This window comes from Arvicola amphibius, chromosome 4 (genome assembly GCF_903992535.2).
Source record: "Arvicola amphibius chromosome 4, mArvAmp1.2, whole genome shotgun sequence".
Classification (NCBI taxonomy): Eukaryota; Metazoa; Chordata; class Mammalia; order Rodentia; family Cricetidae; genus Arvicola; species Arvicola amphibius.
In genome coordinates, this window is record NC_052050.1 from 15,310,758 (window position 1) to 15,338,339 (window position 27,582).

Consider the following 27,582-nt stretch of genomic DNA (forward strand, 5'->3'; position numbering starts at 1 on the left):
GATGGCGGCTATTCTGCCCCAGATCGCTTGTTTTTAAGGTTGAAAATGCAGACTCGCCAGAACTGTTTCGGAGGGGTATACCGGGTATTTCGCGGAGGCAGCCACCCTACGGGGCAAGGAGCAAACACCTAATCCTTAGTGGTGGTGGTGGTGGGGAGCCTACGAGTGTGACCTTTGAACTCTGACCCCGCGCCTCTCTCAGCGCTTCCGCGTGCAGCTTCCGCTCCCGCTCCTCCGCGAAAAGGCGGTCCCAAAGGGCGGGGCTTTGAGGCCGGCTGCTATGGAGGGTGCCCGCTTGAGGCGGGTCTCGCGAGGGGCGGGATTTGAAGAGGTATTCCCGATTGGGCTGCCGGGAGGGGGCGGGCTTGTGGTAGGCCCGGGCGGGGCGGGGCTGGGCGTTCGTTACCGCCTCTGGGTAACTGGACTCGGGCGGTCAAACCTCCGGGGGCCGGGAGAGGCGGCGGGCTTGGCAAGCACATCCCGGACCTGGAGTCTCCCCGGCAGGAGCGGAGTCCCAGGGGCAGCGGCTCCTAAAGCTGGTCCGTGAAGAACTTGGCGAACTTGGAATAGAAAATCCCGGAACCCGGCCATAAAATCGGAAAGTCCCGGATCGAGGAACGCAGCTCGCGGAGCGGACTCAGCACACACAGCCCGGAGTCCGGATCGCTGCACCGCGGGACGGGACAGAGCGATGTCGGGCCGTGGCGCGGGCGGGTTCCCGTTGCCCCCGCTGAGCCCCGGCGGCGGCGCCGTTGCCGCGGCCCTTGGTGCGCCGCCTCCGCCTGCGGGACCCGGAATGCTGCCCAACCCGGCTCTCCGAGGCCCGGGGCCTTCTGGAGGCATGGGGGTCCCGGGAGCTGCCGCCTTCCGCCCCATGGGCCCCGCGGGCCCCGCGGCGCAGTACCAGGTGAGGAAAGCTGGCGGGCCCCGGCGCGAGGGCGCCTGCTCGGTTTCCCCGGGCCTCAGGTGAGGGCAAGAGGGGTCCCTGCACAGGCGGCCCTGGGGACACTGCGGGGTCCCTCGGTTAGTGGCAGTGTCGGGGAAAAGGTGAGAGAGGCTCTCCGGTGGGACTGGCTTGAGCAGTTAGAAGAGACCCGGGGCTTCTTGGCACACGGCTTCTGAGCAATTGAAAGATGTAGGCTTCGTGGAAAAGTCCAAGGCAGATCCCAGAGTCGGGGCCAGGGGGTGACCCGAGATGTGGTGAGAAAATTAGGGAACAGGGTCGTTACTGAGAAAACAGGGTTATCCTTTCATTGGCTTCGGTCTCCTGCAACTCTGCCTTGGCTTCTTTTTTTTTCCTTAGTTAGGAACTGGCAGAGCGTTAGTGTGTCTTGAGATGGCTCCCAGCTGCTGACTGAGGAGGAAGGAAGCCTGGCTTCCTAGACATGGGGGACTAAGGAGAGGGGCCCTAGATGACTCCAGGTTAGACGAGAGACGGCGGCGGCCAGGTCTGAAGAAGGCCCAGTTTCAGTAACAGAATATTCTAGATATGCTCTGTCCTGGACTTTCTTCTTGGTGTCAGTATCCGGTTAAGTTTGGAGGAGCAGAGAGGCTTTGTGGAGTCTTGGGGCTCTGGGGCTGCAGGAGTCTGCAGCGGCTGCTTCAGAGGGTGCTGCCCTGACCCTTCTGACTTGGAAGAGAGCAGTCTCAGGTTGCAGCTTCAGAGGCCACTGAGGAGCACGGAGCAAGATTCTGTGGCCAGTGCACTGGGGACTTAGCTTGACCCTGCATGTGGGGCTCTTCCTTCCCCAATGCTCTGGTTGCAAGTTGCTCCAGAAAGTTTGAGGACTTTATGATTTGCTTTTGCATTTTGGTGCTGAGCATGGGACTGGGGCAGGGCTTTGCACTTGGCAGACACTTGCTGTATCAGTGAACTTCACCCCTTTTCCAGAGGGCCCAGGGTTGTGTCTGTCTTTTTCCCACATCCTTGTCACATTTGTTCTTTGTTTTTTAATGCAGGGTCTTCTGTAGCCCAGGCTTCTGTGTAGCCAAAGAGCTGGCCTTGAACTCTTTCTGCCTCTCAGCCAGGCCCTACCACACCCAACCACTCTGTTACTTTTGCTTATTCTCCATGTTCTTGATAAGGCCATATGCATCTCAGCCTGTGCGCCACAGTGCTGTGTTACTGTCAGAAAGCGTGCACTTTAGCTTACTCTGTCCTCTGCTGGTGTCTCAAGGTAGAAGCCTCAGAAGTAGGTCCTCGTAGAGTGTGCATATTCCACCAGGAACCAAATTTATAAGGAGATAACTAGCCAGGGGTGGGGTGGGAATAGTGCCAACACCCTTATTCTTCATTTCTCAAAAGAAAATGAAGAGTTCGGGTATGACCAGGGATAGACTTTGTCCCAAGGATACTAGCTGGAGTTTATCGTCTCCATGTTGCTCTCTTTGGAGATTCATGGGCCTAGAATCACTGATGAGTCCCAAATCAGTTATTCTAGCCCTTGCCTCTGCTTGCTTGGAACTGATGTAGAAGATTCCTTTTCTCTAGGCATTGGGGGAGATCTGTTTGCTTCCCCCCCTCTATGAAGTCCTGGCTGTCCCATAACTCAATATGCAGACCAGTTTCCTTGGCACATAGCCGATAGAAAATGTGCCCTTGGGAAAGACCCTTATGATGATGGGAAGGTGGATTCCTCCATATTTTGTAGAGAGTGGCCCTGGGCCTATGCTGAGGCCAGGGTGGCCAAATGGATAGCTGTGGCTTCTGGTGTGAGAAAGATGGCCTTGACTCGGGGCATCCCATACCAACCAGGTTGACATCATCATCTTCTTTTTCTCAGTTTCTTCCTCCTCCTCTTCTTTCTCTGGGAAAGGGCAGGGGAAAGAAGGGGTAAGGAGAACCCAGTTAACACTGCTTGCTTCTTTTTAATTTTTTTTTTTTTTTTTTTTTTTTTTTTTTTTTTTTTTTTTTTTTACTTCTTTCCATGTCCAGGTATCTAGCTTCCTAAAGGGCTTGGAGTCTGAGGACAAAGGGTTTCCTCCTGGTTAGAGCTGGGGGGGGGGGGGGCGGTTGAGCAGGAAGAGCAAGGATTTGCATGCCCTAGCAGGGCATATTGGGGAGCTTGTCAAAATAAAAGTAATAGCTACCTCTAGAGCGTTATTCTAGTTTGGAAGTACAGTCAGCTGAAGGGCTTAACACCACAATAAAAAACAAAACAAAGAACCTACTGTGCATTATTGCTGGGTTCTGTTCATAGGGTCAGGGTATGTTCTCCAGATGAGGCCCTTAGACCCAGGCAGCCATCGGGAGGACCAGGGCTACGGCTTTGGGTCAGAGTAGAGCTTGCTTCCTTGCGCCCAGAGATGGCAGAGCCAGGCCTAGCCTTCTTCGGTGCTTGTAGGCTCAAGTCTGGAATGTGGGGTGTTTGACCGAGTAGAAGAAGTTACTGCATTCTGGGGGCTAGGGGGACTGAACCAGGCTCACCCACCCCTGTGGTGGGGTGGGCAGGCAGAGAGACTGAGACTCTGGCTGTGACTCTCGTTTTCTAACCCTGAGTTTTTAAGTGGGAAGAGTTTCTGGCTCTTCAAAGCCCAGGTGTAGAGCTTGGCAAGGGGGAACTGGGATTTGAATTGTGAGCAGTCTTACCCCTCCCTCTTCCCCCCACCCAGGCCTTGGGTGAGCTGGGGGCCTGGAGCCTGAGCCCCAGAAGTCTGGAGCAGATGTCTGGGTGGGGCCTATTCTAGGCCTGCCTGGGCTGCCTCATCTTGGGGTTTCCCGGAGGGCTCAGCAGTACTGCAAGATTTATGAACTTCAGTGGAGAGCTTCTTGGGGGACTGGAGCACCCCAGCTTATATCTGCAATTACCCTAGGAAAACCTCAAGTCTTGGATGATGGTGGGGGTCTAACAGCTGTGGTTATCCTGAGGTTTTTTTTTTTCCTCCCCCCTTCTATAATTTCTGGCTCTGGCTTATTAGGGCAGAGAAATAGGCTGTCTTTTTGCCTTTCAACAGCTTTGATGAATTTCTTCCTGATGAGGAGAGACTTGTGGCAGGACTCCGGAGGCCCCAGGGTCTCCCACTTTTAACTCCTCAGTTGCCACATGCTTCCCTGTCACCCTGCTCCTGTGTGTGCTCTTCCCTTTGTCTCTGGGTCATGTTTCTTTCTCTTCATCTCTGCTACTGGTCATGAATCTGACCTTCTGTTGTTGGGAACATGGGTTTAGTTCTGGATAAAGAAATTGACAAAACTCATCTCCAGGATGCTGAGGGGGGGTGTCCTTTAACTTGGTGTGAATCTCCACCCAGGCTGGCCTGGTTGTCTGGTTGTACTGATTGATTGCATAACCTGGGCCCTGGGGCCAGCCCTGTGAAGCTGCCAGGGACAGTGTGTGCAAGGCAGAGCTGCCAAACAGGCCTTTCAGGCAGCAGCCCTGTGAATGGAGTTGGGAGGTGGAGGGCTCCCAGAAATGTTAGAGAACTGGGCTTTAGCTGAGAAATCAAGAAGCTAATTATGTCACCCAGATTGTTGCTGGTGACCCTTATTCTACTCCTTGCATCCCAGGACAGTCTTATTCTGAAGCTTGGGATGGCTAGGGTTAAGTTGAACCAGCAGCAGCCTGGCTTCCAGGTGGTGCCCAGACCATTGGTAGAGTCCAGATGTCTGCTGCCCTCATTCCCATAAGCCACCCAAGAACCATAACTTCCTTTTGGGGGTCTTTTGACATAGAGGTAGGGACATGGCAGTAGGGAAAAGAGTGTGAGAGAGAAGCGGGAGAGGGGGTGCGGGGAGAGGACAAGTCCGGGTCGTGGTAGGGGCCATATGGTGACCAGATGGTGTCTGTACTCTCCTGGGGCCATCCCCACACGTTGTGACATGGCCAAGCCATCCTATTGTACTTGCTCACCTGGGGTGCTGCTGTCTTATGGCTTGATATCCCACCAGCTGCCTTTTTCCCCAAGCCATGCCACTAGGCATGTCCCCGTCAGACTGTTTTTTTTGGTTTTTTTTTTTAATATATTTATTTTTATTTTATGTGCTGCATTGATGTTTTGTCTGCATGTATGTGTAAGGATGCCATATTCCCTGGAGCTAGAGTTACAGACAGTTGTGAGCTGCCATGTGGGTGCTGGGGATTGAACCTGGGTCCTCTGGAAGAGCAGCCAGTGCTCTTAACCACTGAGCCATCTCTGCAGCCCGTCAGACTGTTTTTATCCCCCTGTACTCCCCTATGTTGCTATGCATTGCCCCTGATCACCCAAGTAGTGTTTTTCCTTCAGGATGGGGAAAGGAAGACCGAGAATGTTGTGGGGCATCTAAAGTCTCTATAAATAACTCAGAGCTGGCTCATCTCATCCCAGGGGGCAGGACATTGCATATTGAAGCTGGAAAGGTGGTAATAAGTCCTAAAATTCCCCAGGCCCTTCTTTCTGCAAATGGTGCTCCCCTCCCACCCATGGACTCTGGCTGCCTCATTTGTTGGCACGGCTGCCAGGGCGGTTGCTGGGGCGGGGCAGGTGTGGTTTACACGCTGGGCTCAGGCGCCTGTTCCCCTTTGTTCCTAGTCTCCAGCAGGTCTCCCCATGTGCGAGAGAGATGGAGGGTATGGGCTATGGACCTCGTAGGGCTCTGCCACTGACTTGTGTACCTCCATTGCCCCACTTTACCCAGCGGCCTGGCATGTCACCAGGAAGCAGGATGCCCATGGCTGGCTTGCAGGTGGGACCTCCAGCTGGCTCCCCATTTGGCACAGCTGCTCCACTTCGACCTGGCATGCCACCTACCATGATGGATCCATTCCGAAAACGCCTGCTTGTGCCTCAGGCCCAGCCCCCCATGCCTGCTCAGCGCCGAGGGTAAGACTTTCTCATGCCTTGCCTAGCTCATCACTGGTGCTAACAGGTTCCCTCTACCTTGACCCCAAGGAGACTCTTGGTGATTTGGGAGAGGGTTTTGAAGACAGGGGGTTTGGACTATTACCCTCTTAAATGGGCTTCTGTTTTCTACTAGGTTAAAGAGGAGGAAGATGGCAGATAAGGTTCTACCTCAGCGAGTGAGTGCGTTAGGAGGCCTGCCCAGTTCTGGTTGGCCAGGATTGAAGGCTATCTTCCCCAATCCTGGAATGGGGAAGGAAGGGAGGATGGTAGAACTAGAGCTGGTTGAAGCAAGCCATTGCATTTCTCAATCTGCAGATCCGGGAGCTTGTCCCAGAGTCTCAGGCATACATGGATCTCTTAGCTTTTGAGAGGAAGCTGGACCAGACCATTGCTCGCAAGCGGATGGAGATCCAAGAGGCTATCAAAAAGCCTCTGACGGTATATGCTACCCTAAGTCTTCTAAAACTCTGTTTTTCTTCCCTGGTCTTGCTTTCCAGGGATGAGCAGGGCTCATCTGCTTAGGTTAGAGCAGTACTTCCCGCAGCAGGGAGCACAATAGAACACAGCTCAATGTAGTGTGCTTTTGTCTTCTGAGTCCTGCCTTTGCCTTCTGAGTGCTCTGAGATCACAAGCATTGTGCCCAGCCTACTGTGTCTTAAATAAATATAGAATACTAGCAAATAGGAAAATAATTCACAAGTAGTGAAGTACTTATTATAGTAGCAAAACCATTGCATGAGAATTGTTTCAACTATGTATGTATACATGTCTGTATATATATGTATGTGGCTGATGATTCAGAATGCAAATCTCACAGCTCTCGGTCACGAGAGCTGCCCGAGAGTAGACAGAGTAGCTACCTTTTCACATCCCATCCCTAAAGAAGCTTCCTTGTCTTTCTTTCTTTGTTCTTTAATTATCTAGAGCAGTCCCCTGAACGGTAGAGGCTTTCTAGGAGACTAAGGTATTAAAGGACTGTAGTGGGTGTTTAAATGGGGGTGGGGGTTTAGAACCTACAACCTCACATATGCTAACCAACCTCATATATTCCTGTATGAAGCCATGTCCTTGGCTCCAGAAGCGTCTGATTTGCCTGGTATCATGTTGTATGTAGCTGTGGTGTTGGCACCATCAGTAATCCACCAGTGTGGGTCTCCCTTTGCCCCCAAAGTTGAGTTCCTTGAAGGCTAACACCACTACTACCAATTTCCAAGGGTTATTATTTCTAAGAAAATATGATAGGGCTTCCAGCACATCTGTCCACCTCTAGCTCATTGTTCTTCCTCTTCAGCAAAAACGAAAACTTCGGATCTATATTTCCAATACATTCAGCCCCAGCAAGACAGATGGTGATAATGCAGGAACTGCAGGGACCCCCGGGGGAACCCCAGCAGCAGACAAGGTGGCTTCCTGGGAGCTTCGAGTGGAGGGAAAACTTCTGGATGATGTGAGTTGGGGAAGGAGGTATTGGGAGGGAAGAAGGTGGGGGTGACTTTAGACTGTGGGCAGACATGAGTACTCTTTAAGAAATCCTAACATCCCTAGGAAGGGCACATCTGTATCCAGTTAGAGCTTAGAGTTGTTGTTGTTGGGGTTGTTGTTTCTATGCTGGGGATCAAACCCTGGACCTCACACATACCAGGCAAGTGCTCCATCACAGAGCTTGAGGATGAACATTTGTAGTTATTACTACTTTCCTGTAGATGGCAGTCGAGTATCTTGGATTTACTCAGTCACTGGTTGGTAATGGGCTTAATGGAGAGCCTTTTCCCTACCACTGCCTCGAGATCCAGGCAGGACTGAACTGTTTCCCTAACAATTCGGAGCACACCCATCTCACAGCTCTTCCCATCCCCAGCCCAGCAAACAGAAGAGGAAGTTCTCATCTTTCTTCAAGAGCCTTGTCATCGAGCTGGACAAGGAGCTGTATGGGCCTGATAACCACCTGGTGGAGGTGAGAATGGTCCTAGAGCCTGGGAGAGACATGAGCTGCCAGAGAATACAGAGCATAAAGTTATTGTGCTGGCCATTAATGATAAGCTCTGCACCCCTCCTCTCTGACAGTGGCATCGGATGCCCACCACCCAAGAAACAGATGGCTTTCAAGTGAAACGACCAGGAGACCTCAATGTCAAGTGCACCCTCCTGCTCATGCTGGATCATCAGGTGACAGATGCCAGGGTCACGTGGAGAAGCACAGGGATTCATGCAGGGGAGGGGAGCAGGTTCCTCTAACCCAGTGGTTTTCAATCTGGGTCATGACCCCTCTGGGGGTCACAGGGGTTGCCTAAGACCATTGGAACACAGATATTTACATTAGAATTCACAACAGTAACAATTATGGTATGAAGTAGCAATGAAAATAATTTTATGGTGAGGAACTATATTAAAGGGTTGCAGCATTAGGAAGGCTGAGAGCCACTACTCTGATTCCTTCCTGTTCGGCACAAGAACTTTTCTTTACTCCTGTCTGTCCCCAGCCTCCTCAGTATAAACTGGACCCCCGACTGGCAAGGTTGCTGGGAGTGCACACACAGACGAGGGCTGCCATCATGCAAGCGCTGTGGCTTTACATCAAACACAACCAGCTGCAGGACGGACACGAGCGGGAGTACATCAACTGCAATCGTTACTTCCGCCAGGTCAGCTGGTCCACCTTCTTATTCTCTCAACCCCTGGCTCTTCTGTTTTGGAACCCTAGTGGGCAAGTGCTTAGTCAGCTTTTGACTGCAGTCTACTGGCCCTGGAATAGTCTCCCCCCCCCCCCCCCCCCCCCCCCCCCCCCCCCCCCCCGTGCCCTCAGGCATCACCATGCCTTTGATGCTCTTTCCAGATCTTCAGTTGTGGCCGACTCCGTTTCTCTGAGATTCCCATGAAGCTGGCTGGATTGCTGCAGCATCCAGACCCCATTGTTATCAATCATGTCATTAGGTAAACAGAAGAGAAATGGGATGGCTCTTTGAAAACAGAATTCAGCCTCAAACTTTACTCATAGAATAGGCTTGGTGGTTGGCATGTGCATGACCATGTTTCCATTTCCTTTCCTTTGCTGCCTGCAGCGTGGATCCTAATGACCAGAAGAAGACAGCCTGCTACGACATTGATGTGGAGGTGGATGACCCACTGAAGGCCCAGATGAGCAACTTTCTGGCTTCCACCACCAACCAGCAGGAGATTGCCTCTCTTGACGTCAAGGTTAGTCCTTTGTCTCCACAGCCGCTGAGGCCAGAGTGAGGGTGAGCTGATCTGTCATTTCCACACAGCACACGGAGAATTAGGACCTCTGGACCTGGATCTAAGAGCAGTCTGCAGGGATGGAGTACATTTGACTCTTGCACCTCTTCTCCAGATCCATGAGACTATTGAGTCCATCAACCAGCTGAAGACCCAGAGGGACTTCATGCTTAGCTTTAGCACTGACCCCCAGGACTTCATCCAAGAATGGCTCCGTTCCCAACGCCGAGACCTCAAGGTATAGTCCTCTTTTTTTGAAGGTGGTCCCACCTAACACACTGGGTGACTTTTTCACCCCAAGCACTATTCCGGTCCCAGAGCAGGCTGCCTCAGGGTGGGAATTATGCCACACCTTATCCTTGACCCTTACAGATCATCACGGATGTGATTGGGAATCCTGAGGAGGAGAGACGAGCTGCTTTCTACCACCAGCCCTGGGCTCAGGAAGCAGTTGGGAGGCACATCTTTGCCAAGGTGAGTGAGGCTCTGCAGTTTTTGCCGTTTTGGCTTTTTTTTTTTTTTTTTTTTTGGAGTAGCTGAAGCCTAAGCCATGCTTTCTTTTCTTCAGGTGCAGCAGCGAAGGCAGGAACTGGAACAGGTGTTGGGAATTCGCCTGACCTAACTGCTCAGGGATTGCTTCCTTCCTTCCCAGCCGTGGAACCTGGCAGGAGACCGTCCTCTTGGTTTTGGCTGGGGCTGCAGACATGTAGGATGGAGGTGTGTCTCCTGTCACCCTCTACTCCCTAGCTAGTTTCATAAATGTAGTGCTAGGATTCCTCATCGCTTGGTCCCCAAAGCCTTATTACTTACCTTTAGCATTGGCTTTAGTCGGGTTCCTAAGATGCCGCCTCAGCCCCCTGCAGGCAGGCCCATGGACTGCTGGAGGTTGTGCTTTAACTTTGTAACAGACATTTCTGAACCAAAGGCTGCTGGGTTTGCATGTTTACAGGCTCCACCCTAGGGCCAGTGTCAGCTGGCTTTGGGGAGCTGCGCAAGGAAGAGGAGGCCCAACCTAGACTCTTCCTGGCCTTTCTCAACCAAAGTTCTTTGCCATTCCTACAAGCCCAGCCTTGCTGCTGGTTTGTCCTTTTCTTTGGGTATTTGCACTATTTGGGGAGCAGGTTTTTCTATGTGGGAGCCACTTTTTTTTGTACAGAGGTAATGGGGGTTTTTCAGGGAGCCCTATTTGGTGCCTCCTTATTTTCTTTTCTTAATCTATGCAAGCGGCTACAGCCGCCATCATCTCCTGGGATGCCATGAGGCTGCCCACCCCCAGCTGCTTTGCAGGGCTTGGGAGATGGAGTCTCCCAGAGGGAGGGAATGTGCCAGTTCTCTAACTTCTCTAACCCAGCTAAAGTTGGGGCGTGTGCGTGCTGGAGAGGAAGAAAGCTGGGAGGATTGTTTTTATCCTTTGTACTTGGTCTTAAGAGAGGGTGGGCCTAAGGCTTGGCAAATGCCACTTCTGGCAAACTTGGAAAATTCCAAATAAATCCTTTTGTTTATTGGTGGTACCCAGACCTGGTCATTGAACAGTGCAGTTACTTATTAACAGACTAGAGTTCTAGAGAGTATCACACAGACCTTTATTTGAGGGATGCACCCAGAGGACATACCCTCACTTCCATAGCTTCTTGATGGACATATTTTTCTCACTGTCCTTTTGCATGACCTGGAGAGGGAGGGAAAAGAGGGTGAATATACGTGTGTGAGTGGGGCTTTATTAGCTGTGTCAAGCATGAGCTGAACCCATGGTCCAGAGCCACCGCAGCAAAGAAGGTGGAAGCACATACCTTGGCTACAGCCATCTCAAAGTCCTCCTGAGTGACGTGGACACGCCGTTCCCGCAGAGCATACATGCCGGCTTCTGTGCACACACCCTAAGCAGGGAAGAGAAGCTCAGGCCCTGCTGCTGGGCTCCCTTAGTCCTGAGTTGGCTCTACTACTTCCCTGAAGCCCTACTACTCTGCTTCCCTGAAGCTTCCAGTTACCTTCACTTCAGCCCCTGAAGCTCCTGGCATCAATTCAGCAATTTTCCTCAGGTTGATCCCCCTGGTCAAGTTCATTTTCCGAGAGTGGATTTTCAAAATGTCCAGCCGGGCCTAGGGATAAAAGAAGAAAGCCCTAAGCCCTGCACCCTTTCTCCATAGCCAGAGCTCCTCCAGCACCATCTACCACAGACCTCCTCATTGGGAGGTGGGAATTCAATTTTTCTGTCGATCCTCCCAGGACGAAGCAAGGCAGAGTCCAGGATATCAATCCTATTAGTTGCCATGATAACCTGGGAAAAGAAAAAGAAGGGTCGGATCAGCCGAACAACTCTTAGGCCTGTGTGCCAACCCCACACTTTTACCTGGCTTTTCGGAAAGCCTCTACCACCTCACCTTGATATTCTTGGTGGCCTCAAAGCCATCCAGTTGGTTGAGCAGTTCCAGCATTGTGCGCTGCACTTCACTGTCCCCTCCAGAGCCTCCCTCCAGCCGTGAGGAGCCGATAGAGTCAATCTCGTCCATGAAGATGATAGATGGAGCATGTTCTCGTGCCATGACAAACAGTTCCCTCACCATTCTTGCCCCTATGCGAAGGCCAACCTGGCATTAGGAGCTAATGCATACCCCACCCTCTCCCCTTCCACTCAACAGACACATTCTTAGCCACAGTTACCTTCCCCGATAAATTTCTGTACCAGCTCAGAGCCAGAGACACGAATAAAAGTACAGTCCGTATGATGAGCCACAGCACGGGCCAACAATGTCTTCCCAGTGCCTGGGGGTCCATACAGGAGCACTCCCTAGAGGGGGACAGGTACATCACACTTAGGGGGAAAAAAGCCAACCCCTTCCATTTATTGAATACACACTTAAGTGAGGGCCTTGTGCTGGATCCCTTGCTTGAGGGGAGGGACTTAAAAATGGAGATGAATGTCCTTGGACTGTATTCAAACTAGCTTAGTGCTCTGGAAATCTCTCCTGTTGCTGTTCTTCAGGAGATCTAGTCTGAGGCAGGAGAAACTGCCGCCTCCAGGAAAGTCTGATGTTTACCTTTGGCTGTGCAATGCCCAGTGCTTCAAAGAGCTCAGGGTGCTTCACAGGCAGCTCGATCACTTCTTTGATCTCTTTGATCTGCTTGTCCAGCCCACCAATCATCTCATAAGTTGAGTCTGGCACCTTTTCCACCATCATTAGTGACACCAGAGGGTCCACCTTATTAGGTAGGATCTTATGCAGAGTGTAGCTGTCATTCCTCAGAGCAACCCGGCAGTTGGGCGTCACCTGGATGAAGGGCAGGGGGAGTCTCAGCATGCAGTGTGGTAGTGACGCTGCCCTCATCACCAGGTGCACTTACATCATTGATGTCAATGTTCTTGTCCACATCGACTACGAATTTACCCTCAGGATGGACCTGAAGAATAAGGGTTCATGATTTTCCTCAACAGTCAACACATCACCCCTAACCAGGGATAACACAGGAACCTTCTGTAACATGAGCCAAGGCTACACACAAAGGGTGGGAATGCAATGAGCTGGTCTTTGGGGTCATGTTTTACCTTGACCAACACTTTTTTCTTATCCATGGCCCGAACTACTTCTCCAACATAGGAGCCCTGTTCCTGCAGCAACTGCAGCTCCTCCCGCAACAGTCGAACTAAATAGAAAAAAAAACCAAACTAAACAAGACACAACCATAAAAACTGCCAGTCACCCAGCTTCTGATTTGGCACCTCCTTTGTACACAGTCCAGTCTGCATAAACTAAAGACTGTTTTACCATTTGGAAGAGAAAATTTAGGTCTTGAAAGGGGTTTACAACAGTGGATCTTTGAAGAGGCTCGCAGGGAAGCAACTACGTAAGAACAGTGGAGAGCTCACTTCCGGCTGAGAGGAGACCAAGAGCATTGCAGAATATGGAAGGCTGGGAACACCAGACCTTGCCTCAACCAACACATGACGCTTTCTACCTTCTCCCCCTCACCTTTTGCATTGAGCTCATTCCTTTGGGCCTGCAATCTCCGGAGATTCTGGCTCTTATCATTTACAATCAACTGTGGAGGACAAGAGACAAATCCCATTACTCAAAGACAATAATAGCATGTAGGAAACTGTATCTTGGCTGAGACATTTACAGGTAGGTTTGGGCTGCTGCTTTAGAACTCCAGCAGTATTTGAGGACCCTGTCCTCTCTGCCAAGGTTTCCTAAGGAGCCCCAGTCAGCTATCACAGAAGGCTTCTAGTCCACTACCGGTCCAGGGATAACGGGATCTAATGGAGAAAGATTATAGCTTCTCATGGAGTGGCTTCTGGAGAGGGAACATGGCATGGTGCAGACCCTCAGGTGAGAAGGAAGCCCGAGTTCTGCTGCCAGGTAAAAGTAAATTAGTTCCTAACCGCAAGTCTTCAGACGTGTGGACACAACCTGGAGTGGCTGCAGGAACCAGGAAAGAAAAAAGGGACCATGGGTGTGTATGTGTAACAGAGAGGGATAGAAGTGTGTGTGTGTGTGTGTGTGTAACAGAGAGGGACAGAAGTCGTTTGAAGGGAGAAATGGAAAATGGGAGGCTTTATTCAGAAAGCAAAGAAGATACATATAGGAGGATGTCTGGAAAAAGTCATTAAGGAATCATTACATAAACTAATATATAATACATATAAATCTGTATATACTAATACATATAGAGTTTAAATGAAATTTCCCCCCCTGGGTTGTCAATGCTCCACTCAAGGGCCACAGACTTTAATTAATTAATTAATTAAATTAATTAAAATCCCACCAGGAGGCTGGAGAGATAGCTCAGTGGTTAAGAGCTCTGGCTGCTCTTTAGAGAACCCGGGTTTGATTCCCAGCACCCACATGGCAGCTCACAACTGTAACTCCAGTTCCTGGGAATCCGATACCCTCACACCAATGTACATTAAATAAAACAAAAAAGAGCAAAACAACAACAAGCCCCACCAGGTATGAGTATCTACCTTTTGAGTAGTTGGTCAGGGTTATCTAAGAGACTCTCAAAACATTATAGGCGACTTCTGTTGCCCTTCATTGCTACCCGCAGAGGTGGAAAGTTAAGTCCCCATTGCTAACGACACAATGCACTTCAAACACAGGACCCACAGCACATGAGTTGGATCTGACCTGAAAGCCTTTTCCCCAAGGATTAGTTTTCACGGCACCAAAAGGAACTATGCAGCCAGGCAGCAGTGGCGCACGCCTTTAATCCCAGCACTCGGGAGGCAGAGGCAGGCGGATCTCTGTGAGTTCGAGACCAGCCTGGTCTACAAGAGCTAGTTCCAGGACAGGCTCTAAAGCTACAGAGAAACCCTGTCTTGAAAAACCAAAAAAAAAAAAAAAGAAAAGAACTATGCAAGCTTCCAAGGGAGGAAGCAGCCAGCAGGCCTGCTTACTATGGTGCCTATGGACCACAGCAATAGTGGCATGCATCCTGTGGTGGCGACCAACAGCTCTCTGACTGGACTTAGAGCCTGCTGAGCAGGAGGGGGAATCTCGCCAACTACCCTGGGCTGTTGAAGTCATGGGTCTTGAAAAGCCTACAGCTATTGCTCTACTAGAACAGCACAGTCCCGAACAACACTTGAATATCTCGTACCTACAGATAAATGTAGTTCTTACCCCTTATCAAAGAAACTTTTCTTGGCAACAAATGCAGACAATTACAGAAAACCACAACCAATCAAAATGTGGAGAACAACTTATATATCTGCACACAACTCCTACACCCAAGGCTTGGGGATCATTTTGGAAAAGGGGGACAAATGATTCTAAAAGCCAGAGGAACAAAAAGTTTGCTGTCAGATTATGTCTCCTAGAAATGCCAAAGGAGCTACATTCATGAAGTCTCATCAACATGGCTGCCTAAACAAGTCTGAAACAATGATGACACCAATGAACAAGTTAACACGGGAGGGGAGGAAGCTCAGTCATGGGGCCTCAACCCTAGACAAAACTATGGGTAAGCGAGGAGTGCTGAGAGGAGAAATAATCTTCCCCAAGGGACAGTCCCCTGTGCCCGAACTGGTCATCTAACACCTACTGACTACAAACATATGGGCACCATTATACAGACTAAACAGGTTGTATTTATGTATTTGGGAACACATATGTATGTGTATACATATATACATACAAACACATATATATTATATTTGTGTGCATATACGTAATAAGAAGAGGCCATGAACTTGAGAGAAAACAAGGGGAGCTGTTGTACAGGAGGGACTGAAAGGAGTAAAAATGTGTGTGCATATGTGATGCAGTGAGAATTTAAAAAACTAAAATTAGAAAAGTGAATTTAAAAAGCAGGCATAGGCAAGGTGGTGGTGGCAAGCACACACCTTTAATCCCAGCACTTGGGAGGCAGAGGCAGGTGGATTTCTGAGTTCAAGGTCAGCTTGGTCTACCGATTGAGTTCAAGAAAGCCAGAGCCACACAGAGGAACCCTGTCTTGAAAAACAAGAAGACAGGCATGCTGGCACAGGCCTGTAATTCCAACACTAAGGAGGTTGAGGATGAAAGCTGAGGAGTTCTGGGTCAGTCTGGGCTACACAGTAAGATCCTGTTTTAATAAATCAGTTAAACAGTCAGGTAGTGGTGACACACGTTTGGCCCCAGCACTCAAGAGGAAGAGGCAAGCAAATCTCTGTGAGTTTGAGGCCAGCCTGGTCTACAGAGCTAGTTCTAAGACAGGACTTTACAGAGAAACCCTGCATCGAAAAATCAAAAAGAAAAAAAAAATAAAAAAAGAAAGGAAGAAACTGCACATAGGCAATAGTGTTTACTATCCTGCTTTATTCCACATCTGACTGATGAAATCACATATAGAAACATTAAAAAATGGTAAACCAAGCTGGGTGTGGAGGCCCATGTCTTTAATCCCAGCACCTGGAAGGCAGAGGTAGAGTTTGAGTTCAGCCTGATCTACATAGGGAGTTCTCGGTCAGTTTAGGGTACACAGTGAGACACTGTCTATAAAAAGAAAAGGTAAACCACATAGAACAGGCGTAAATGCACTTGGGCTTCAGAAATTTTCTCTGTGCCTTTCCAAACCCATTCTCATTCCCACTTACACCTCTGGCTAACCGTCACTCTCGCAAGTGCTTTTGTTTTCCATATAGGGTTTTATGTAATCCAGCTTGACTTCCAACTCAGAATACTACTCCTGCCTCAGCCTCTTGAGTGCCAGCATTACTGGTATGCCTACCACTCCAACTCAGTGGTACTTTTTCTTTAAATTAAAATTTGACTCAGGGCTAGAGAGGTGGCTTAGGGGTTAAAAGACTGGCTGTTCTTACACAGAACCTGGCTTTGATTCCCAGCACCCAGATGTTGGCTCACAATCTATAACTCCAGTTCCAGAGGATTCCACACCCTCTTCTGGCTTCCACAGCCACCAGGCACATGGGTGGCACAGACACAGACACAGGCAAAACACCCATACACCTAAAATAAAACAAAAAACTTAAACAACAAGCAAGCAAGCAAACAAACAAACCCTAAGTACTACTCAAATACTAAATCAAAGAGATGGGTGTTAAGGGCAGGACATTATTAATATTCTTTACAATGCTTGTTAATTCCTAACTGCAAAGAAGGAACTGAAGAGATTGCTCAGCAGTTCAGAGGGCCTGGGTTTAGTTCTCAGCACGGCTGGTAACTCATAACCACCTGTAACTCAAGTCAGGGGATCCACTGCACTCTTCTGGTCTCCACAGGCACCTGCACAGATATGGTGCACATAAGCTTACACAGGCATGCATGCATACATACATATATCCAAAACCAAACAAACACACTACAAAGGAACAACATAGGGAAAAAAACTCTTCAGTGCACTCCCGGTGAATACGGACTTGCAGCAATCTGCACCCATCACTTCGCATCTCCGACTAGCTCCCTCTGGTGTCTGTACTCACCTGGAGTTCTTCAATCTTGGACAGATAATACTGGCGGAGTCCACTGCCTGCCTTCCCCTCTTCCAGTTCCATCTGAAGACAAGTGTAATTGTTAAATAAGGACCTAAACTACTAAGGGATTAAGCCAAACTATTTCCAGGGCACTTCACCATACGGCTTAAGAAACATCTCATTCCCTTTTCCTCAGAACTCGATAGGTGAGGTCTGTGTGTTAGAATTTCAGATTCAGAGGCTTAGTTCTTGGTTTTAACCGCTCCCCTTTGAGTCTACTAAAAGAATCAATTATCATCTACCTCCGAAGACTTTTTGGAGGCTCACGGGGCCATATATCCATGGAGCGCTTTTGCTCTGTGGCAAGAGCTATACAAACCCAAGGCGTAACTACTACAGACAAGCCAAACACGGAGGACCCTAGTTCTAGTCCGGCCCCAGGCCATTCCCGCTTACCTAGCTCTTCATTCAGTTTCTATCCACCCCTGTCCTGTTCAAGCCGGGTGGCGCTGACACAGCAGATCCAGTTCCAGGCAGGGTCCAGTCTGACGTGGTCTACCCATCCCTGATCCACTCGACCCCCTTGCTCTTAGCCACCCCTCACTTCAGATTACACGCACTCCGCACTCAGCTTGGGTGGCCGCCTTCCCGGGGTGGGGGGGGCCCGCAGCCTTACCTGCTCTGGCCCATCAAGCGCCATCTTCCCTCTCTCGGCAGGGATCGCCGGCATCCAAGTTACCCTATCGCGCAGGCGCGGAGGCGGAAGTTTGCGACCTGGGACTTGGCAGGAAGTTCCGGGTCAATGGGCGGGTGTGTGGGCGGGACAATAACAGCGGCTCTAATGAGAGGCGCTGTTGCAGTCAGTGGCTTTGGGAGGCAGTGAAGAGGCATAGAACTTCTGGTTGTTGCTTCCTGGAGTAGATCAGTAGTTATTGTACGCGACCTTCTGAGGCTCCACTTTTAACTTGTAAGGCCCGCAGATAGAAAAATTCTTGCCACATTCAAAATGGCGGAAAGCTCAAAGCCAGGAACGTAGGGAACGCGAGCGGAAGCGGAAGTACGCTTGCTGCCTACATGTGCTGCTTCCGAAGTGTTGAAAACCTTGTGGAATTAAGGGCTGTCTCGTATCCCGGTGAGTGATTTCTTCGCCACCCGAGGAACCAGAGCAGAATCCAGTGTTTGGGAAGATCTTCTCAAATCTTTCTTTCTCCCCAGAGTGAGTGGTATTACTTCATCCCACCATGGGCAAGAAAGGCAAAGTAGGCAAGAGCCGGCGAGACAAGTTCTATCACTTGGCCAAAGAGACTGGTGAGTCTGGGTTCGCGCTGCGTGAACGATACATCAGTCTGTCCGCTTTTTCTAATACTGAACTCCTTTTCCTTAGAGGGGGTGATGGGGTTGTGAGGTCGTGAAAGCACTCCTAGAAAGGGCCTCCGTAGACGTTATTGTTTTATACACTAACTCCCTACGACCCAGGTTATCGTTCGCGCTCTGCCTTCAAACTGATCCAGCTCAATCGCCGTTTTCAGTTCCTGCAGAAAGCTCGTGCCTTGCTGGACCTGTGTGCTGCTCCCGGAGGATGGTAACATTTGTCAGGGGCTGCTCTTGATGGCACCTTCCTGGCTTTGAGTTGCTTTGAGTGTGGGAATCGGATCGGCCCATCCCCGTTACAGTAATTAAATAATTCTGATTAAATATTCCATAGCATTGTACCTCTCAAACTTTAGAAGGCAGCTTCATTCATTTTTTCCTCAACTGGGGCTGAACTCAAGGACCTATGTTAGACAGGCACTCTACCTCTCTGTTATATTATTCTCTATCTACTTTATCATTTCTGGAGACAGGGACTCTTTAAAAAAAAAGTTGCCCAGGATGGTCTTGAACTTTTGATTTTATTGCCTTGCCCTCTTTGGAGCTGGGAATGCAGGCCTGTGCTGGAATTCAAGAAGCAGTTTATGCCGGGCGGTGGTGGTGCACGTCTTTAATCCCAGCATTCGGGAGGCAGAGGCAGGCGGATCTCTTTGAGTTCCAGGCCAGCTTGATCCACAAGAGCTAGCTCCAGGACAGGCTCCAAAGCTACGGAGTAACCCTGTCTCGAATAAAAAAAAAGAGGTTTGCTTGATTGTCGAGAATGTGTGCGTAAAGATGTACCCCTAAAAGGGGTGCATCATTACATTGCCAAAGGACGGAAAGGAATTTTCATCTGTCCCTTTCATAGGCTGCAGGTGGCTTCCAAGTTTATGCCTGTATCCAGTCTTATTGTGGGTGAGTGACTCTTGGGTACTTGAGGGTATGAATTATGAAGTACTTGGTTCTACACCTCCATCCTATAATACGCTGACCTAACTTCTTCCAGGAGTGGACCTGGTTCCAATCAAGCCTCTTCCCAATGTTGTGACTCTCCAGGAAGATATCACAACAGAGCGCTGTAGGCAGGTAATATGAGTTTCTTTTCCCTGCCCCTTTATGTGCATCATTATCTCCTAAGGTGAAGCACTTCCCAGTTTACCATGGTTTTTAAGCATCTGCCCCACAAGACCCCTGACCATCCTAGTGTACATCTCCATCTTTAATCAGGGTTTCCTTTTTCTCTTTTCCCCTTGAGACAGGGTCTTGTTGTGTACTTATAAGGATAGTTTATAACTATGTAGCGGAGACTTACATGGAACAAGGTTGGTCTTGATCTTGCAGTCTTTCTGCCTCGAGTGCTGGGATTACAGGCCATGTGCCACCATGCCTAGTAGAAATTGTGCTGTGAATTGGTAGAACAAGAGATCTTCAGTAAAGTGAACCATTCTGTCTTGAAGACAGAAGTGTTGCTTCATCCCTAATACCTGACACAAGATGTAAATGACGAGACTGATGACTGGGCTAAGTTATAAGTTAGCCTTTCCTTTGTTTCTGATACTATAAACCCTTTACTTTTCATTAGGCCCTGAGGAAGGAGCTGAAGACTTGGAAAGTTGATGTTGTACTCAATGATGGGGCTCCCAATGTTGGGGCCAGTTGGGTCCACGATGCTTACTCACAAGGTACAGGGAATGTGGGCCTTGGAGGTGAGGGTGGAGGTATGCCCTGAAGCTGCATATTCTTAATCATCTCTCTCTTACAGCTAACTGGACACTCATGGCGCTGCGTTTGGCTTGTGATTTTTTTGGCCCCGTGGTGGTTGTTTCATCACGAAAGTCTTTCGTTCCCGTGATTATCAGCCCCTTCTATGGATCTTTCAGCAGCTGTTCCACCGTGTCCAGGCCACAAAGCCCCAGGCCTCTCGCCATGAATCTGCAGAAATCTTTGTTGTCTGCCAAGGTGGGGCATCACTATTTCTTTCTCTTGACACAGCTTTCTAATTATGAAAGCATACCTTTGATCTATCTTATCATTTTAGGATTCCTGGCTCCGGACAAGGTTGACAGCAAATTCTTCGATCCTAAGTTTGCCTTTAAGGAGGTTGAAGTTCAGGCTAAAACTGTTACTGAGTTGGTGACAAAGAAGAAGCCAAAGGTGATATTTTTCGTTTTGAGAATTGGGTCCTAAAACTGGGAAAGCTTGATATCCAAGAGAGAACTGTCTAACCATCTTTATTCCCTTTCCTAAGGCTGAAGGCTATGCCGAGGGTGACCTCACTCTTTATCACCGAACCTCAGTCACTGACTTCTTGCGAGCTGCCAATCCTGTTGACTTCCTCTCTAAGGCCAGCGAAGTGAGTTCCCAGATTGAGGGCATAAGTGAGCCAGAAATATGGCCAGAAAGAAATTTCATGCCTTTTCCTTACAAATAGATCTCAATAGATGATGAAGAGTTGGCACAGCATCCAGCTACAACTGAGGATATAAGAGCATGCTGTCAGGACATCAAAGTGCTGGGGCGCAAGGAACTTAGGTACACAGCTGTAAGGGACAGGGTACAGGCCGTTGCAGAACATGTTAGACTCTGGGAACCAGTATTCTGTTTAAGTTTCTAGCTGAAGCCTGAAATTTGGAACGTGGACCTAAAGAGACAGTTATGATTATTATTTCTTGGGTAGGTCTCTACTGAATTGGAGAACAAGACTTCGGCGATATGTGGCCAAGAAGTTGAAAGAGCAAGCGAAGGCACTGGACATCAAGTTAGGAGGAAGTAACCAGGGTGGAGTGGCTGGGGGTTAGATCAAGTGTCTGGGAAAATAAGCAGACCTTTACTTTGGATTGGTGTGTCAGCCTCAGCTCAGAAGAAGAAGAGGAGGAGGAGGAGTCAATAGCTGAGACAAAACAGGTTTCCGAGGAGGAAGAGGAAGAGCAGCTTAACCGGACCCTGGCAGAGATGAAAGCCCAAGAGGTGGCAGAACTAAAGAGGTGAGGGGCCTGAGGAACAGTGTATGGAGATGGTAAAAAGGCAAGAAATTTTGGAGCCAGGCAGGTTAAATCCCTCAAACTTATCTGTTCAGGAAGAAAAAAGAAATTGCTTCGTGAGCAGAGGAAGCAGCGGGGAGCGTGTAGAACTGAAGATGGATCTGCCTGGGGTTTCCATTTGCAGATGAGGGGGAGACAGGCATGTTCTCCTTGCGTACCATCCGGGGTCAGCAGGTAAGGGAGGGCTGGAGATACAGGGGCTCGAGATGATTGTTTGGAGGGCCTGGAGGTGGAGAGACACTGGATTAAATGCACTAAGTGATTGATCAGTGGGTTTGGATGCTATTTTCACCAATAAAATTAGTAATGGGAATAGTAGAGAAAAAAAAACCAGTGAGAGTACCCTGTTACTTAAATGCTAAAACAAATGTGCTAGAGTATTAAGACTAGAGTTCACATTATAGCTGGCAGTGGTGGCGCACGCCTTTAATACCAGCACTCGGGAGGCAGAGGCAGTTGGATCTCTGAGGAGTTCAGGCCAGCCTGGTCTACAAGAGCAAGTTCAAGGACAGGCTCCAAAGCTGGAGAAACCCTGTCTTGAAGGGGGGAAAAAAGGTTCCACATTACAGTAGATGAAGCTTTATCACTTGGGTTACCAACAGACTGGATTCCTCTGTGGGGCACAATCTTCTTCACGTCACGGTGTCTAATGAGCAGCTCGTATTGGGCTGCTGGGTTATGCATTTGTTAAATGCTCAAAACAAGCCTTCATAGTAAAAGCAGTGTTTCACGCAAAATGAGCTTTTGTGGTAAAATACCCTAATCACCTTTAACATGGGAGAGGCAACAAAGCAAGTAGGTTTTAGTCCCCAACTCCACTTGAGTTATGTAACTTAAAATCATGTACCTTTCCTTAGTTTATGTTTTTATTTGTTAAACAAGAATATACCATATCCACTGTGAGTTTTATGGATAACTAAGAAAATGGTAAAGTATAATCCACAGAATGTTATGATAAATACCCAAATAGCACCTTTGTCCACCTCGAGAATAAGTTTGGTTTAGAGAATACTTGAAAGTAATCTGTCTGGTGCTTCTTTACTTGGGATCAAAACAAAGAGATGCAAATTCAAGTATTTCAAGCGACTTCTGAGTTATTTCTAAACTAGTCAACATGTAGGCCTGAACCTAGAATTAGACATTTTAGGCAAGCTGGTTACTTTCCTAGGTCACAGCTGCTGTGTAGCACTAAGATTTTTCAGTGTTCTTTCTCACTCATGTTGCAGAGGAAGAACAAAGTTAATGGGCATGGGAAAATTAACTGTGTTGCCTTTAAGTACTTCAATCTATTCCTGTTGGACTTCAGTTTCTGGAGGAAGTAACTCAAGGAGACATGAAGGCTGCAGACACTTTTCTGTCTGATCTGCCAAGGGATGACATCTATGTGTCGGATGCTGAGGATGATGACGGTGATACTTCTCTAGAAGTGACTTGGATCCAGAAGAGCTGGCAGGAGTCAGGACACATTCCAGTCTGAGGACCAGAAGTGGTAAGGGCTTGTGTGTGTCAAAGGCAATGCTGCCACCCTCAGCCTGATTCTCAAGACAGAATGGGCATCAGCATAGACAGCAAGGCCTCTGGGTGCTGGGGAAGGGGTATCACTAGAGTTTCACGTCACTTTTCTTTGGGTCTACAGTTTGCAGTTTGCTGAAGTAGATGACAATAAAGAGGAGGAGGGAGAGAATCCATTGCTGGTACCACTAGAAGAAAAGGCGGTGCTGCAGGAAGAGCAAGCTAACTTGTGGTTCTCCAAGGTAGAGCCAGGGAGACTGGGACGCTGGCATTCCCTGGGAGAAGAGTTGCTGAAAGTTTTCCTATTACAGGACGGCTTCAGTGGAATGGAGGAGGATGCTGATGAGGCCCTGGAGATCAGTCAGGCACAAACTGCTACACAAGAGCCGTCAGAAGGAGCCATCCCCACCACCTTCTAGTCTCAAGACAAGAAGAAACCTCTCCAGTGCCAAAAAGGAGGTCCCTAAGGAGACAGAGACTATCACTGACCCTGAAGGGGAGGAAAAAGTCAACAGCTCAGATAGTGACAGCAGTAGCAGTGAGGATGAAGAAAGGTAACTGGATATAGGTGTTGGTTGTATTGTAATTTCATGGGTTGGTTTTTAAATGGAAAAGTTGCGGCCAGGTGGCTTATCACGGGGGGGGGGGGCGGCTAGAATAATCATAATTCTGCCTCCTTTCAGTTGGAAAGGATCCCGTGGTAGCAAGCGAAGCCGTGGTTCTAAGGAAGATGATGGCTTTGAGGTAGTGCCTATTGAGGACCCAGGTAAGAAGTATGTATACAGTGGGGAGAAAAACCAAGCAAATTTCAGCGATGAGAATCAGGCTTTGACTTTTCTTCCCTCTTTCGTGAAACATCGAATTCTGGACCCTGAAGGCCTTGCTCTAGGTGCTGTTATTGCCTCTTCCAAAAAGGCAAAGAGAGACCTTATAGATAACTCATTCAACCGGTAAGAACCAACATCATGAAGTTCCTTACAGGGAGGTTTTTCTCCCTTAGGAAGAAGAAGAAACAGGTGATTGCTGGTCTGGTATCCTCTCTACTCAGGTATGCATTTAATGAAGATGAGGGGGAGCTTCCAGAGTGGTTTGTGCAGGAAGAAAAAGCAGCACCGGATGCGCCAGCTGCCTATTGACAAGAAGGAAGTGGAGCATTACCGAAAACGTTGGCGGGAATCAACGCACGGCCCATCAAGAACGTAGCTGAGGCCAAGGCTAAGAAAGAAGCGGAGGGTAAGTAACTGGTGGGTGCCTGAAGTTAGGAGTTGCTGGGGAAAGATGGAAAAGTCATCTAACTGAGGCTCCCTCCCAGAGCTGAAGAAGCTGGAACAGACCAAGAAGAAGGCAGAAGCTGTGTGAACACCGTAGATATCTCAGAACGAGAGAAGGTGGCACAACTGCGGAGGTAATTTGGTAAAGAACAGCCATAGAGACACCAGGTTGTAAAGAGTTCTAGAGCACAGACCTTAACTGGCTTCTTTCTTTTACAGTCTTTACAAGAAGGCTGGACTTGGCAAGGGAGAAACGCCAAGTCACCTACGTTGTAGCCAAAAAAGGTGTAGGCCGCAAGGTCCGGCGGCCAGCTGGAGTCAGAGGTCAATTCATAGGTAGTGGACTCTAGGATGAAGAAGGACCAGAGAGCACAACAGCGGAAGGAAACAGAGAAAACACAAGCGGAAGTGAATCAGACATCTGGAGAGACCAAAGACTAGAAGACAATGGTATATAGTGAACTCTGGTGGTTTGGTACTTGCCGTTTCTCTATGATCAGGGGAGCTGTGCCCCATCCCCTCCCCAAACTTTCACAAAGAACTTGATGGAAACAGCCTTTAGGCTTTAAGGGAAATTCAGTGTCAGTGGTCTTTGTTTAGTCTATTAATAATACGTGGTTTCTTTTGAGTCCTTGCCACCCTTTTCCATTATTTGAATAAAATGAAGATAGTAGAAGAGATAACTTTTCTGATAGTTAATAAGCAAGCACTTCCCACATTTCACATCACAGGCTGCACTGTTCCAAGCCATAGTTTAATATGTAGCAACTAGTGTACGGTGGAAACGACAGCCCTCAGGTCCCAGTAGTAAAACATTTACTAGCGAGCAAGCAGAGAGGAATGCACATCTAAGAAACCTTCACAAAAATCACAAAATTCAAAGTTTGTATATTTCTTTTCCTTTTATAAACAAGATAAAACAAAAATCATCAGAATCATTTCAGCAAAAGACTTTTCTACTAATGGGGCAAGTTAAAAAAAATACAATGAGAAAGAAGACACTTCAAAAGATACTGTTGGGGTTGGTTTTCAATGATAAATTTAGCAGTGCCCCAGGCCTGGATGAAGCCTGAATTCTTCAGTCCTAGTGGCTTAGGATCTCGAAGCCTGAGTCTGGAAGGCTACCCTTCCTCCATTTCTCAGGGCTGAAAACAACGCTGTTGGGGGAACCTGAGCATCAGGTCTCCTCTCCTGCAAATACCTGAAAGCACCGAACTGCTTCCCATGCAGCCCTGACAGATTGAAGGTGGATTTACAGAAGCCAACTAAAAAAAAAAAAGGGGGGGGGGGGGAGACTGCCTGGTTACAGCTTTAAAAAAAAATCAATTTATAGATGTTTATAAGGTGACATTTTAGTAAAAAATATAAGCTATTAAAACCTAGAGTGAGTTTTGTGCCCATGAGGCCCTTTCTCCCTAAGTATCTTCCACTTACCCTCCTATAACTACCCAGAGCAAACAAAAGCTTCTCAGCTCTGCTTTTCCAGGACCAATGCAGGTTCCCAAGAAAATATGAATGAACAACAGATGAAGAATGTCTCCCATGCTCCAGCTCTCCACCAAGAGCAGGGGTCTGGGACATCTGGACCCCAACCCAGCCCTGAGACACCTAGTTACCAAAATCTTTCTAAAAATAAATTAAGACAACTGATTCACGCTGATTTTCACATACCCTCTAACTGTCCATCGACTTTTCTTGCGTTTGGGTGGCTCTGGAACAGCAAAACCATCAGGTGTCTTATCCAACTTGCTGTCCACTTTTTTCTGTCTTGTTGCTGTCCACCTTGGGGTCCATTCTGTTTTCACGATTAAGCCTTCTTTTCCTGCTTTCCCCATTCCTACCATCATTTGCACCCCGGGTCTCTCCATGTCTGCTGGCATTCCTCCATGACTGTTTTTCTCCATGTCGGTGGCCATCAGTATGACGGCTGCTGCTTTCTGGGTAACGGTATCCATCTCCATGGCGACACCATCTCCATGCGATTGCCACCATCTCATGACTGTGACGGCCACCACCCCTGTTCTCAGTTATATCTCTCTCTCTTTTCCATTGCCACCCCCAATCCCTTCACGACTGTTACTCCCTGAAGCCCGTTTGTTGTTTGTTGATTCCTTGGGTTCCAACAGAAGGGTTAGCTCACTGGGCACTGCTGATATTCCCAGAACTGCTGAAGCCTGGATGTTTTGGCAGTACTGGTGACGGGGTGTCTGGACTGTTATGGCCCCTGTTGTGTTGCATTAGTTGGAACAGAATTTAAGCTTCCTGCACTAGTCCATCCACTTGCCCCAGTAGAAGAACTTCCAGCCTCTGATTGCTTAAACTGGCTGCACCAAAGTGACTTTTGTACTGGGACTGAAAAAGAAAAAGACATCAGGATATAAGTATAACATCAAACTTGAGTACACAACTAAGTTGACAATGATAAAGTATACAAAACCTCCACTTGATGTCCAAGCAGGATACTGTTTAAACTTCTATGTGAAATTCAAGTAAACAGGCTCTATCAATATAGCGTGAAGTTTACAGACCCAACTACCACCTCAAGAAGGTCTCCCACTCTTTCAGGAGTTATTGTTAAAAGTTTTTTTTTTTTTTTATTTAAAAAAAAAAACAGATTTAATTGAATGCACTATAGGTGTTTGCCTGTGTACACTTTTTTCAAGACAGTTTTTCCGTGTAGTCCAAGCTGTCCTGGAACTTGCTCTACAGATCAGGCTGGCTTTTTATTTCAGAGATCCACCTGCCCCTGCCTCTCGAGCGCTGGGATTAAAAGTGTACACCACTTCTGCCTGGCCTATGTGAACATATTTATGTGTGCCACATGCATGCTTGGTGCCTGTGCATTCCAGAGAGGGTGTCCGATTCCCTGAAACTGAAATCAAAGATGGTGTAAGTTGCCAAGTGGATGCTGAGAAACCAAACCTGGATCCTCTGTCAGGACACAAGTACTCTTAACCACTGAAACCATCCTTCCATCCCCGAAAGTTTTTTAAAATAGAATGTTTATGTCAGACCTGAAAAGCTGCTTTCATGCTGTCAGCCTATCTCCCATGGCTCATGTGGAGGGCTGTAGGCTTCATAATTGCCTCATTACATTGTGTTATTCCTCGGTCCTAAAAAACAACAACCAAGCCAAAACAAAACAAACAAACAAACAAACAAAAAACCCAAACATCCTCATGAGAATGGAAAACAAGGACAGAAAAGCAACTGCCAGAGGCCCTTACTACACTGAAAACTAGATCCACGCTACAGTAGCTGCTGGGTACTTTTTAGAAGTACTCCTTTGTGAGAATAATGAAAAGATATTTAAAAATGCTTGTGTCCTTCAACACAGTAAATTATTTCTGGGGGTACTCACCCCAATGATCGGAATGGTAGCAAATAGACCCACAGTATGATTGTTACATTATATCAACACTCTATTAGTTCAAATGCTAAAGAT

General features: G+C 48.3%; 3 protein-coding genes across 3 annotated transcripts; 2 read left to right on the forward strand and 1 right to left on the reverse strand.

Moving 5' to 3' along the window:
- The first annotated feature begins 420 nt into the window (after nt 1-420).
- Nucleotides 421-10,568, forward strand: Smarcd2 (SWI/SNF related, matrix associated, actin dependent regulator of chromatin, subfamily d, member 2). The gene is made up of 13 exons (XM_038325763.2): nt 421-907; nt 5,612-5,796; nt 5,951-5,993; nt 6,133-6,255; nt 7,109-7,264; nt 7,676-7,771; nt 7,882-7,983; nt 8,298-8,459; nt 8,651-8,748; nt 8,877-9,012; nt 9,167-9,289; nt 9,424-9,525; nt 9,620-10,568. Exons 1-13 carry the CDS (start codon nt 692-694, stop codon nt 9,671-9,673), a joined length of 1,596 nt encoding a protein of 531 aa, XP_038181691.1. The 5' UTR covers nt 421-691; the 3' UTR covers nt 9,674-10,568.
- Nucleotides 10,569-10,613: 45 nt separating this feature from the next.
- Psmc5 (proteasome 26S subunit, ATPase 5) lies at nt 10,614-17,723 on the reverse strand. The gene is made up of 12 exons (XM_038325764.2): nt 17,640-17,723; nt 16,973-17,044; nt 13,020-13,089; nt 12,596-12,693; nt 12,394-12,450; nt 12,090-12,320; nt 11,713-11,839; nt 11,433-11,623; nt 11,231-11,329; nt 11,040-11,150; nt 10,842-10,928; nt 10,614-10,720 (listed from the first exon to the last, which is right to left on the reverse strand). The coding sequence occupies exons 1-12, from the start codon at nt 17,691-17,693 to the stop codon at nt 10,667-10,669; spliced, it is 1,251 nt and encodes a 416-aa protein (XP_038181692.1). The 5' UTR covers nt 17,694-17,723; the 3' UTR covers nt 10,614-10,666.
- Nucleotides 17,724-17,793: 70 nt separating this feature from the next.
- Nucleotides 17,794-24,734, forward strand: Ftsj3 (FtsJ RNA 2'-O-methyltransferase 3). Its single transcript, XM_038325765.1, is given in 31 exon segments — nt 17,794-18,095; nt 18,179-18,271; nt 18,440-18,545; nt 19,182-19,228; nt 19,320-19,399; nt 19,896-19,995; nt 20,076-20,122; nt 20,125-20,272; nt 20,352-20,467; nt 20,562-20,666; nt 20,745-20,845; nt 20,991-21,071; nt 21,163-21,297; nt 21,394-21,430; nt 21,432-21,473; nt 21,475-21,528; nt 22,661-22,775; nt 22,778-22,859; nt 22,991-23,108; nt 23,178-23,237; nt 23,239-23,420; nt 23,550-23,631; nt 23,716-23,816; nt 23,915-23,969; nt 23,971-24,040; nt 24,043-24,099; nt 24,179-24,217; nt 24,220-24,271; nt 24,357-24,384; nt 24,386-24,472; nt 24,474-24,734. Coding segments are annotated over 30 exon segments (2,499 nt in total). The 5' UTR covers nt 17,794-18,095; nt 18,179-18,204; the 3' UTR covers nt 24,579-24,734.
- The last annotated feature ends 2,848 nt before the right edge of the window (nt 24,735-27,582 follow it).

Coding starts and splice junctions, on each gene's coding strand:
- Psmc5 (XM_038325764.2), bottom strand. CDS start 17,693: ATGCCGGCGATCCCTGCCGAGAGAGGGAAGATGGCGCTTGATGGGCCA. Junction 12,451..12,595: donor AGAAAAAAGTGTTGGTCAAG/GTAAAACATGAC, acceptor CTTATTCTTCAG/GTCCATCCTGAGGGTAAATT. Junction 12,321..12,393: donor AGAACATTGACATCAATGAT/GTAAGTGCACCT, acceptor CCCTTCATCCAG/GTGACGCCCAACTGCCGGGT.
- Smarcd2 (XM_038325763.2), top strand. CDS start 692: ATGTCGGGCCGTGGCGCGGGCGGGTTCCCGTTGCCCCCGCTGAGCCCC. Junction 5,994..6,132: donor ATAAGGTTCTACCTCAGCGA/GTGAGTGCGTTA, acceptor CTCAATCTGCAG/ATCCGGGAGCTTGTCCCAGA. Junction 7,265..7,675: donor AGGGAAAACTTCTGGATGAT/GTGAGTTGGGGA, acceptor TCCCATCCCCAG/CCCAGCAAACAGAAGAGGAA.